This window comes from Sinocyclocheilus grahami, unplaced genomic scaffold (assembly GCF_001515645.1).
Source record: "Sinocyclocheilus grahami isolate Dianchi unplaced genomic scaffold, SAMN03320097.WGS_v1.1 scaffold233.1, whole genome shotgun sequence".
Taxonomy (NCBI): Eukaryota; Metazoa; Chordata; class Actinopteri; order Cypriniformes; family Cyprinidae; genus Sinocyclocheilus; species Sinocyclocheilus grahami.
The window spans coordinates 636,605-649,664 of record NW_015505412.1 but is presented as its reverse complement, the minus strand read 5'-3'; the positions used below and the strand labels follow the sequence as shown (position 1 = coordinate 649,664).

Here is a 13,060-nt window from a genome sequence, read left to right as displayed (position 1 = left end):
CTGACACTTACGTGGTAGGAACTACAGCTCTCGACCTGTGGTTAGAAGCATAGTTTCTTGTTAGTAAGACATATGGACTTAAATATATTATGATTTTGGGCACAATAAGCAAGCTAACATGCAGTACAATCTATGTCTTCCTTTCAATTGAAATATATATACATTTTAATCTATAAATTTTAGCGCATCCTCAATAAGCTCCATTTTTGAAGATTGTGCATGTGCATAAATGCCTAAGGGAACCCCGGAGTGTGACGTAAGAGGAAACCCGCGATAAATCAAACATCACATAAAGCAAAATGACAGGGAACAAAACATAGTAAATTAGTCATCAGGTGCCAAGTTCAATACAGCAGCATTTCAGAGATCTCAAATCAATGAATTAGCAGAAGTTATTACTCCACCACTTGCGTGTGACGTCATTAAAAACAGCCCTAAATTGTTGAACTAATGTGGTTCAAATGACGGATATGCGACCGTGTTCGGAAAACATACTCATGACTGGCTAGTTAGTTTCCACAACAATGCCTCGTACTATGGTGGTTAATCAGTGAGTTACGTCATTGTACGGGATATGCACGCCTGGTTGGTTATTAACTGTGAGCAGACAGTGTGTCAATCAATGCATTGGAGAATACGGCTAAAGAAACTAAGTTGCTTGTCATATTTCCCTAACAAGCAACCATATTTTTTAAAATAAGCCCCAAAAAAACGCGACCCGGGATTTTTTTCAACTTTACAAAAAAGAAGCCCAAAGTCACGTATAATACGCAGACTTGGCAACTCTGCATATGATGTGTCAGGTTTGGCACAACACAAAATGTGAAAATTTACTATTAAAAAGGTGCTATTGTGCTTTTTCACTTTTTCAACTTTAGCTAGTCTGTAATGTTGCTGTTGCTAATGTTGCAAAGCTCAAAGTTCAATTCAAAAGGAGATATTTTATTTAAAAGAAATCACTTTTCAAAAACTACAACGAACTACTCGTTTGGGCTACAACGCATATTTTCCGGGATTTGTGATATCACAAATAGCGACGAATGGGATGAGACCTGGTTGAGCTGCACTAGAGAAGGCAACGCGTGTTATCACTATGTCGCAGACACGCTAGCAGACAAGGCAGACAAACTTAGAGTGGTTACAATCATCCGGGTTTAAATCGCGCTCAAATTGATTTGATTTTGACGCAATATTTACACTGAAGCTCGCAGGCGGCTATGGTAAGGGGCGTGACATTTCCCGACCAGTCGCCGAGTGGTGCTGACACTTACGTGGTAGGAACTACAGCTCTCGACCTGTGGTTAGAAGCATAGTTTCTTGTTAGTAAGACATATGGACTTAAATATATTATGATTTTGGGCACAATAAGCAAGCTAACATGCAGTACAATCTATGTCTTCCTTTCAATTGAAATATATATACATTTTAATCTATAAATTTTAGCGCATCCTCAATAAGCTCCATTTTTGAAGATTGTGCATGTGCATAAATGCCTAAGGGAACCCCGGAGTGTGACGTAAGAGGAAACCCGCGATAAATCAAACATCACATAAAGCAAAATGACAGGGAACAAAACATAGTAAATTAGTCATCAGGTGCCAAGTTCAATACAGCAGCATTTCAGAGATCTCAAATCAATGAATTAGCAGAAGTTATTACTCCACCACTTGCGTGTGACGTCATTAAAAACAGCCCTAAATTGTTGAACTAATGTGGTTCAAATGACGGATATGCGACCGTGTTCGGAAAACATACTCATGACTGGCTAGTTAGTTTCCACAACAATGCCTCGTACTATGGTGGTTAATCAGTGAGTTACGTCATTGTACGGGATATGCACGCCTGGTTGGTTATTAACTGTGAGCAGACAGTGTGTCAATCAATGCATTGGAGAATACGGCTAAAGAAACTAAGTTGCTTGTCATATTTCCCTAACAAGCAACCATATTTTTTAAAATAAGCCCCAAAAAAACGCGACCCGGGATTTTTTTCAACTTTACAAAAAAGAAGCCCAAAGTCACGTATAATACGCAGACTTGGCAACTCTGCATATGATGTGTCAGGTTTGGCACAACACAAAATGTGAAAATTTACTATTAAAAAGGTGCTATTGTGCTTTTTCACTTTTTCAACTTTAGCTAGTCTGTAATGTTGCTGTTGCTAATGTTGCAAAGCTCAAAGTTCAATTCAAAAGGAGATATTTTATTTAAAAGAAATCACTTTTCAAAAACTACAACGAACTACTCGTTTGGGCTACAACGCATATTTTCCGGGATTTGTGATATCACAAATAGCGACGAATGGGATGAGACCTGGTTGAGCTGCACTAGAGAAGGCAACGCGTGTTATCACTATGTCGCAGACACGCTAGCAGACAAGGCAGACAAACTTAGAGTGGTTACAATCATCCGGGTTTAAATCGCGCTCAAATTGATTTGATTTTGACGCAATATTTACACTGAAGCTCGCAGGCGGCTATGGTAAGGGGCGTGACATTTCCCGACCAGTCGCCGAGTGGTGCCAATCACAACACACACTGGCCCAGCTAACCAATCACAGCACATTTCGTATTTCAGAAGGCGGGTCTTCATTTGATACAGGAACCATTCGAGCCATTCATGCCAGACTGGGGAGAGAGGTGCAGTAATAATGTAAAATATGTGAAAAAGAATGTGTTTTTCAAACAACCTAGTATGAGAGCCTGTTCGAGTACACCCCCAAAACAAAATCAAGACTTTGTAAAAGAGCATAATAGGACCCCTTTAAATTAATCAAAATGTAAAATTATTAAATTGTATCTATCAAATTGATATATTGATATTTATGTAATAAATATGTACAGTATATACTAGTACATATACTTTTTAATAATATTAATATATATTTTAATATGGAAAAAAAAAATATATATATATATATATATTAAGCCCTTTGTCTCAGTGTTACACTTTTCGTTTGAAGGGAAGAATAGTAACAATAACTGTTGATGGATGAATAGGATCATGTCTTGTCTAGTACTTCAGTGTTTTGGAAATGAGACTATACTGAAAAAAATTAAATAAAAAAAAGTAATTTCATATATGAATTTCTGCTTCTATTTCCATTATTGGACAGCAACTCTGGTGATCTTGAAAACACTTCCAGATAGGATTGTTTTATAATCTAAAAGATATTAAGATATTTATATATTAAGATATATATTAAGATATTTTACAGCGGCAGTAAAATAACTTGAACTGCCGCTGTCTATGGCACAAATTCGTATAAGTAATTTTTTTCCCCTTCAAATCAAATTTCAGTGGCCAGAGTTATTACCCTGCAGTCTCCCTGCTTGTTGTTGAACCTGATCTATTGTGAAAATTGGATGTTGAAAGTAGTAATTGCCAAAGTCAGGGGACTGGAACACTCTGTTGTAAAATTTGGAAGTAGGATTTACTTCTGTCAACAATAACAGAAATATGTTCTGGGAATAAATGTTCAAACACAACTATTTTTTCTTTTATTTGTTGACTCACCTGTAATCTTGACTTGTAACAGTCCTCTCCTAGATTAGCAACACTTCGAATTATGTGTTTCCACTGACTTCTAAGAGTTCTTATTTGTGCCGGCAAAGGTTTTATTTGTGAGGAGGAAAGTACAATTCTCTAAAAGTAATTTTCTCAGGAAAACCCATGGGATCTGTTATTTCTGAAATCTCACATGCTCAGTTTACAACTGTTGGTGTTTTGGAGATGTCACCCAGTGGAGCAAAATCACTTATAAGAAATAGTGAATGATGCCTATGCTCATATTCAAGCAATTGTTGCTTAATTTAGCATTAATTTTCACAGGTTTAAACCCAATTATTATAAATATGGCCATATTTCGACGACTCTTTAATTGTTCTGTAATGAAGGAACATAAATATGCTTAATTTTAAATATGCACATTTTCATGCATGTTGTTCTTGACTCTCCACTCATAAATAAATAATTAAAGAGAGAGAGGGAGGGAGGACTGTCTTGATTAAAACACATTCTGAACACTTATATGTAAATGTATGAACTGTGATCTATTCTATAACGAGAAGCTTGTTCCTTCAATCCCTTCAAGCTATGAGTCATGAGTTATTAACATTGTGCCCATTAAAACAGCACTTAAGCCTAAGATGCTCCAAGGAAACTATCCATGTTCATGTTCAAAATATATATTGGTTGTGGTGTGCTATTTGTATGATTACTCATAATAATACTTTCATGTCTGCATAGTCCACAATCAATTACAGCTAGAAGACATGAGAATATTTGACATACAGTATGAGAAACATCAAAAACATTCACTAAAACAAATGTACGATCACACGCTTATAATTACCTTTGATAACTTGAAAATGGTTTCATCTGTGGATATACGCATACTACCTGGTAGACTGTGTGTTTGACTGAGCTGAGAGACACTTTAAAGAGAAACAGATGTTGTTCCTTCACTGCGTATCATGTCACTTTCCTGTACGCATATGAGCGCTGATGTATTCACAAAAAGGTTTAATGCGGTACAAAACAAGATACTTATGAGCTTGTGCAAATTGCATTAATCAAAAAACTTGTGTATGCGCCAGTGGGTTTTTCCATAAACTAATCTGTATCCTAAAAAAAGTCAATTTTCACCCGAAGGCATCGTGATCCACGGGTTAATAGCAAAACCTGCAGTAATTCATAATGTTGAAACAATAACCTTTTGATATCTTTAAATCAACGCTGTAGTAAAGCGCACAAACCATGCTATCTCATAGCTGGTGTGTTATTGCTTCCTGGCGAGCTCTTATTGCCTCTGACTGTTTTCCACTGCATCTGTGAGGTCTCGTTTTCCCTTTGTTTGTGATTTCTTTTCATTAACCTTAGCAACAAAATAGCAATAATTTAGTGACATTTCACATGACCTTCAGGGTGTTTCGTTTTCCGCAATACTGGCACTAAACCTCAGTGGTATGACTTGTGTTAAAAAAAATGCAGTGCACCGCAAGAGAATAGTTACTGATTTAAGCTCGCCCCCAAACTTGCAAGAAACAATTAAATTTCCTGAGGACAAAAGAGCCTCCAAATTTAATCTATTAGCATGACAGGGCAATCTGTGCCAGGAAAAACTTATTTTGCAATTTCTCAAAGCTAAAAGCTAAATGAAAAATGGCTTTGCTTCTCCAGTGTATCAAAGAGACAGTGATGTATTGGACGGGGTTTAAGAATCGCGCCGAACGTTTCTCACGGTCTTTCTTTTCTCTCACAGCGTTCCCTACCTGCGATGCTCTCAGCCAGTTCAGCTGCGCTAATGGGAGGTGCATTAGCATGAAGTGGCATTGTGACTCAGGTAAGTGTATCCAGAAGTAAGAAAATACTTTACCATTTGCTTTACTTGCTCTTCCATTTAGCACTATGATGTATTAGCCTATTTTCTCGGGAGCTGATAAAAGAAAGCCAGACACTTTAATTCAATTAAGTCCATTGATCCTACTGTCCAGTCTTTTTTGTCGCACAAGAAATTCATCACATTAATAACCATTAAATATTCACAGATTATTTTATCTGAAATATCTCCATTTCAGATCAAGGAGGGTGTAAAATAACAACCTCTATAATTTATTGCTGGCCCTCAAGGTCTGCAATACGTTGTTGCCTGCGTGCAGCACTCGATCATCAAAAACAATAAAACTTGCTCTTTTTATATCTGTTTTTCTTATTTCTTTCTATCTCCTCTTTTTTGTCCTCAAATGAGAGTGTTCAGCCAAGGTCAGCATATGGAGGCGGTTTTTCTTATCCAGGGTCAGGGCCTTCGGATACCTTGCTGATTTTTTAGCACAAAATGAGGCTTGGCGTAATTCGATGCCCTGAAGACTCTTGTTTGAAAATCTCCTGTGGTGCTGTCCTCTGTTTTATCATTTCAGTTCCTAGTATTGTGCAACAAAGCATGAGGCACAACAGGGTTAAAGACCCCCTTAAGGAAAAGGTGCCATTTTCTGGTACCAAAGTGTATGACGATCATAAAATCTATTTATTTTTTATTGTATTTTGATGGAGAAACGCAATCTGTGTGACAATACATGATGAAAAACACCCTACCATATACACAGCTGTTTAGAAATTAAAGTCATTTTTTAAAGAAATTTATATTTTTATTGAGCAAAGATGCATTCAATTGATCAAAAGTGACAAAGACATTTATAATGTTACAAAAGATGTCTATTTCAAATAAATTATAAACAAATTATTTCATTTTGTCATTTATATTCACCAAAGAATCCTGGGGGGGAGACAAAACTTATCATGGTTTTCACAAAAACATTAAGCAGCACAACAGTTTTTTTATATTGATAATATTAAGAAATTATTCTTGAAAATCAGCATATTATAGAATGGTTTCTGAAGGCTCGTGAAGACTGGAGTAATGGCTGCTAAAATTCAGCTTTGCCATCACAGAAATAAATTGCTTTTTTTAATATATTGAAACAGAAAACAATTATTTTACATTTTGTATTTATTTTGTATTTACTGTATTTTTTAATCTAATAAGAACAGGCTTGCTGTTTGTATATAAAAGACTTCTTTAAAAAAAAATACACCACCAAAACTTTTAAATGGTATTGTATGTCTACGTGATACTGTCAAAAGTTTTCTATTGTAATGAATTAAGTTATTCTGCATGACTGTACTGTGTTTGTGAGTGTAGATGATGACTGTGGAGACAACAGTGATGAGGCAGGCTGCGTCCACTCCTGTGCTAATGGTCAGTATAAGTGCACCAGCGGCCGGTGTATCCCAGACCACTGGGCCTGTGACGGGGACAACGACTGCGGGGACTTCAGTGATGAAAATGTGACTTGTGCTGGTGTTGCCCCTGGTAGGACATCACAGTTCTCTCTTTGCCTTATGTGTTTCTTTTTTTTTCTTTTTGGCATGGACCATGTGGCTGTTATTTTTGGTTGGTATGCACAGAATGCATCAGATCGATATATTTTCAACTGCATCTTCTGTGAGCACCATTTTTAAATTCAAAATTTGATCCATTTTTAAAAACTTGTGTGAAGGCTCCTGCATTCTGATTAATTTGATCATTTGTGCACCATCTAGTTTTGGTTATATTAGATTCAACTTCAAAGTCATTATGCATAATAGAGACCCAGTAAAATATACTTAGCATCCAACCAGAAATGCAAATAGTAAAATAGCATATAAATAAATCTGGAAACTCTAGATGGCGCTGTCTGATAGGTTCTAACTCAATCTGACATAATGACATCATTATTCACATGCTGCAGCTGACTGATTTATTTTCGTATCAGCAGCCAATGAGCTTGCTACTCAAAATTTAAATACTAGTGCTTGCTGTAGCAGTTGCAGCTTCAGAAACCATCCACATTCCCCAGCTCCACCTGTATAGATCTGCTGTGGAGTGATTTCATCTATGTTATATATGGGGTTTATTTTAGGGCTGGGTAAAAAATATCGATATCTCGATATTAATCGATTCTCATTTTTACGGAACGATATCGATTCTTAAATCCCAAGAATCAATTAATCTAGCCTGTTTTCAGTTAATAGACGGAACGTTGAAAGGGCACTTCCCATCCAATATATCGCAATAAGCATTGCGCTTTGGTACTTTTAATATGAAACAGCGTCTCAGATTTCAAATTCTGTCCATTGTATTGCCGTATTCAAACAATAAATGCCATTTTGGTGCTGTTTAATGTGAAGTAACAGATCGCTGTAGCGCCTCAGTTCAACAGACATGGCAGCGCGAGGCGCACGTGAACTGATCATCTTCTTCACATTAATACCAGCTTCAGCACAAAATAAACATGAATAAACATCCGAAGGTAAGTTAAAAGAAAGAGTATAACTTTACAAGCCATATCCTGTCTCATGTAATCGCTCAATCAGTGTTTCAGCCTCGCAAAGACGTCAATATAACGGCTTGTAAACAATGTCACGTAACGTCACATTTACCTCAGAAAGCATATTCGGTGACCATAAACTCATTAGTCAGATAGAAAAATTTATTGTAGAGAGGGGCATTTTGCTAAATACAGGTGCATCATACACAAGTTTCACAATTTGAGTTGAATTACTGAAATAAATGAACTTTTCCACGACATTCTAATTTATTGAGATGCACCTGTATATGCACCAAATAACATATTCATTATAAATGTTACTGTTCTTCAATGTTTAATTAATAAATCCATCAAGTTTTTATGACAGCCACCAATATGTTTATATAAAAAACGAATTGAAGTAGAAATATTATTATTATTATAAGTGTAATTTTAAAGTGTAACTTCAATATTATAGTAATGCAGTACCAACTCATGTATATTTTACAGCATTAGTCGAGAGATTTTTTTCCTTGAGAAAATTTGGCATGTAGCCTGCTGTACCTGATATATATCCAAAATAATCGATATTGAATCGAATCGAATCGCAAGCTTGTAAATGAGAATCAAATCGAATTGTGAAATTTGTGTCAAAACCCAGCCCTAGTTTATTTCATATATGTTATATGTGCAGCAGCAGTATCTCTTACATGTTCACAGCGTCATGTCTTGGGATATATTGGCAGTAGCAAGTCTCGCTACTCTCAGAGAGTTGTCATGACAGAAATTATGGTAAAATGCAAATGAGCCATAAATGGCATTATAGTATACAGTAAAGCAAAGTATCTGAGCAATGTGACTGCCACAGACTGAAAATCACAAACTTTAATCATACAATTAGATATCGCCCAATATGCCATTATAACTGAATTTAAAATAGTTGAAAAAAAAGTCTTGACCTTGATGATTCAGAAATGTCTCTACAGCGTTACTATTACTTCTGAGTACGTAGGTACTTGTCCCTAGTTACAGTGTATGGCCAATAAAAGCATCAGAGTAATCAAATAGCGTTTAGAGAGGTCAAATGTCTCTGTTACATTAATTAAAAATGCATTTGTGTTCGTTTCTATACACAAACAACTTAACCAACTTACCGAGTGGTTCCCAGAGAATCTGTTTAACACGACTAATTAGCAGACTAACAAAGAGCCGAACGATAGCGATCAAGTCAAGTCTTGCTTGTAATTGCCTTGGTGCAATGTCCCTAATTTAAGGAACACAAGTTTAAAACTTTCTCTCTTTTTCTTCACTTGACAGATCTAATCTCATCTAAGATCACTAGGGAACCACCTTACAGATTTGAATCTTTTAATCTGCTGTAATTACCTCTGAAAGCTGAGGCAGAGTCCTCCAATGCTTTCAGCTCACCAGCTTGTCACAGAAATGTTGTAGCCATTCATCAAACGGGCTCCTGATGGAGGTCCTCAGCTCCTGTCCGTCTCTGAGGGTTTGTCCGACTCGTATCCTCCCAGTGCAGGGCTCAGATCATTGTATAACACATGCTCTGTATGTGTAAAGTGGAGGAGACACTGGTAACTCTCAGCATTAGCCTTGAGCAAAGAGGGGGCCCTTTAATCTTTAAGGGTTCGTAATGTTACCAGCTGTCTTTTTGAGGAGGCCATTTGTTTTGTTTAATGGCAGACGGGATTGAGGTGGGTTTGGTGTATAAACATGCTTTTGAAGTATGTATTTAATTCCTGTCAATTGTCAGGGTTGAGAATGAATCAGAAATTTGAGGCAGGCTACAGTATGAAAGACTTTTCCTTTGTGGTCGTCTTACTCTTTAAGAAAATCTCGCCCCTGTCCTTTGTATTGAAGCGCACAGACACTTAAAGTCTTTGCCAGTGTCGGAGAGAATATTTAAATATTTATTAATGTGACAAGAGGAAATCTTGAAGTATGCTTGATAAAACTCTGCCAGTTTAACATTATTAAGGCTGGTTGAAGTAGTTTGAAGTGAGAGTGTCTGTGAGCTTTAACAACTTTTCTTTTCTTTTCTGTTTACCTTGCTATTTTTAATCCTTAGCAGTGACATTATGGATTCTTTTAGTACTTTTAAGTAATAAATATTGTTAGAAAAGTGTTCTTCCTTTGGCAGTTGATAATTTAAAAATAAAATTAGAAGTGGCATAAATTCAGTTAATTTACACCGTCTCACAGTTTAAAGGTGCCATCGAATGGAAAACTGTATTTACCTTGGCATAGTTGAATAATAACAGTTCTGTACATAGAAATAACATAACGTGAGCCTCAAACACCATTGTTTCCTCCTTCTTATGTAAATCTTGTGCATTCAAAAGACCACTGAAAAATAGACGAATCAGAACATAACACCAACTGTGACGTTACATTCGGGACCACTAATAGTTACGCCCCCAACATTTGCATATACCCGCCCGTGTTCGAAGCCAGCCGGACCTGCACAGCCAAATCATCAGAAGTTCTGCAGGTATTGTGAAGAAACAAGCGAGGACAACAGCGAAAATGGCAGATCATGGAAATAAATGTTATGTTCCAGGCTGTGCAAGGGATGTGAAGTGCAGGGATGTGTTGGTGTCTGTATTCAGAAAGGCACGGAAAGCAAATATACTTTTATATACAGTATAATTACCCAACGATATAACTGCGAGAGAAAGTATTGAAATATATATTTTCACTGTGTTTCCTTCCTGCTGTTTGAGCTACTGAAATGAGCCGCACTGTGAAACAGCCAATGAAAGCAGAGCTCAACATTGAGCCGCACTGCGAAACAGCCAATCAGAGCAGAGCTCAGCATTATTATTCACGACCCTTCCAAATAAGGTAAAAACAGACCATTTCATTCTAGGGACAAATCCTAGGGTTGTAAATGGACATGTAAAACCGTTTCTGGAGATTTTTTTCCCTTACCAAAGCCACATACCTTCTGTGTAGACCTTTGCATTCTATGGCACCTTTAATGTTTTATTCACTTAAAATAACTGACTCATTAAAGTAAATTGTCCAGGAATTGGACTACACTGGTCGACTGTATGTGTTTGATTCAATAAAAAGAAGAACTGTTTCATTAGAGTAATTTGTTGAACTCATTAGGATCATTTGTTATGAAAATGGACAGAATTAGTCGCTCAGTATGTGTTTGAGTCACTAAAAAGAACTAACTGATTATAATAAATTATTAAGAGAATCGGACTGCACTGGCCACACTTTGTGATCTATTCACAAATATGAACCGACTCATTAGAGTCTTTTGTTCAGGAATTGAAAAAAAAAAAGTATCAACTCAGGAATTGGAGTACTGATCACACTGTACATGTTTGATTCACTAAAAAGAACTGACTCATTCGAGTTATTTGGGATGGAACTGGACTACACTGGTCATGCTTAATGTTTCTTCACACTAAAAAAACACTCATTAGAGTCATCTGTTCAGAAATTGAACTACACTGGTCACTGTACATGTTTTATTTACTAGAAAGAGCCAACTCATTATAGTTCAGGACCTGGTCAAACTATACTTGTTTGATTCACTAAAAAATAACTCATTAGAGTCATTTGTTTGGGAATCAGAATATCCCAGGATCGATCTCAGTTTTTTTGTGTCATGTCCAGCTTTGCCTCCTGTGGAATGCAGTGGAGAGGAGTTTCACTGCCGTGCTGATGGGACTTGCATCCCCGAGCGCTGGCGCTGCGATGGGGATAAAGACTGCGAAGACGGCAGTGATGAAACAAACTGCAAAGGCGTCAAGAGAATGTGTGATCCCCAGGCAAAGTTTACCTGCAAAAGCTCAGGTATGCCTACCAGGTGTTCCTCAAAACCAGTTAGTCTGTACTGACCTTACATTTATTTCATGCGCTGACCTACAGCTATATTTTCTCCTTGTGTTCTGTATAACGTATATCAAAACTGTTAAATTCTGTGAAGCTGCGGGTGATATTTTATACCACAATGCCATCCTTGAGCTTTCAGTTATCTTTGCCTCTTGCTAATTGTGTCGGATGATAAATCCAGCCTGTTTTTCGTTACATGGTGCAATCCTTTGCAATATCTCTGTATGTTACAATTCGTATTTATGAAGAACGGCTGAGATGAATGGTGTGAGCTGGAATGATTTGTATTTCACAGTGAGGTGTATTTTGGTAGCAGCGTCACTGTTCCATATTCAGAGTTAGCTATGACATTAAACTAAAAAGGTGAGGTAGGTAATTTCTGTGCTGCTAGCAGTAATAAATGGAAAATGTATTACTGAGTTTGCTATTGGTCAGTCAAACTGACAGTCCAGTCCCTAATTTGCAGCTCTGGCTCTGGTGTTGGACTGGATGCTGGAACAAACAGAGTACATTTTTCCTAACGCCACAGAGAAACAGTGTTTGCACTTATTAAGAAACAAACTTACAAATACTATAGCTCACTTGCAATTTTTTTTCTGCATATTAAGCTGCGGTAGAGGAGCATATTGAATGTATTGGGGAAAAAATTACACAAATTATCTCACCTCTACACAAAAAAGTATTATGTGCAGAATTCAGCTTTCTGTGTTTCTTTTGAACATATTTGGTGTAATTTGTATCTATCAGAAGTTTTTTCTCCACTCAGACCATAGTGAAATCAATCAACATGGGGCTTTTTGATGTAGCAGTCGCCCTAATTGTAAATGATTGCCTTGAAAAGACATCTACAGCCAAGCCATAAAAGAGCTCAAGAATTGTTCATGTTTTGTTCCTATTCCTTTTGATGTCAAAAATGTGCTAAAAAGCAGCAGCATACACACTTTCCAGACCACTGCACCACACACCGAATGCCAAATCCCATATCATTTTGACAGGCTCAGAAACAGACTAAAGTGTGTTCACCTGTTTATCTGATCATGGATGTAGACTGAACACAAGGAAACCCGACTGCCGTACACTGGTTTTCAATTTTGCAAAGTGTACAAGTACACTGTTAAAGTTTTTTTATTCAGCAAGGATGCACTTTAATTGTTCAAAAGAGGCATGAAATACATTTATAATGTTTCAAACAATTTCTATTTCAAATACATTATGTTCTTTTGAACTTTCTATTCATCAAACAATCCTGCAAAGACAGTATCATAGTTTCCAGAAAAAAATATTAAGCACTTAATAAAAATATGAACTGTTAACATAAAAAAAAAAAAAAATATATATATATAT

The 13,060-nt window shown here is 36.7% G+C and overlaps 1 protein-coding gene across 1 annotated transcript in view; it reads left to right on the top strand.

Annotated features, from left to right (window-relative positions):
- Positions 1–13,060, top strand: part of lrp1bb (low density lipoprotein receptor-related protein 1Bb) — a 373,072-nt gene that overhangs the window by 171,180 nt on the left and 188,832 nt on the right. The window contains exons 19-21 of the mRNA XM_016288691.1: positions 5,263–5,343; positions 6,700–6,870; positions 11,498–11,677. Of these exons, the coding sequence (XP_016144177.1) occupies positions 5,263–5,343; positions 6,700–6,870; positions 11,498–11,677 (432 nt within the window). The remainder of the gene's footprint in view (positions 1–5,262; positions 5,344–6,699; positions 6,871–11,497; positions 11,678–13,060) is intronic.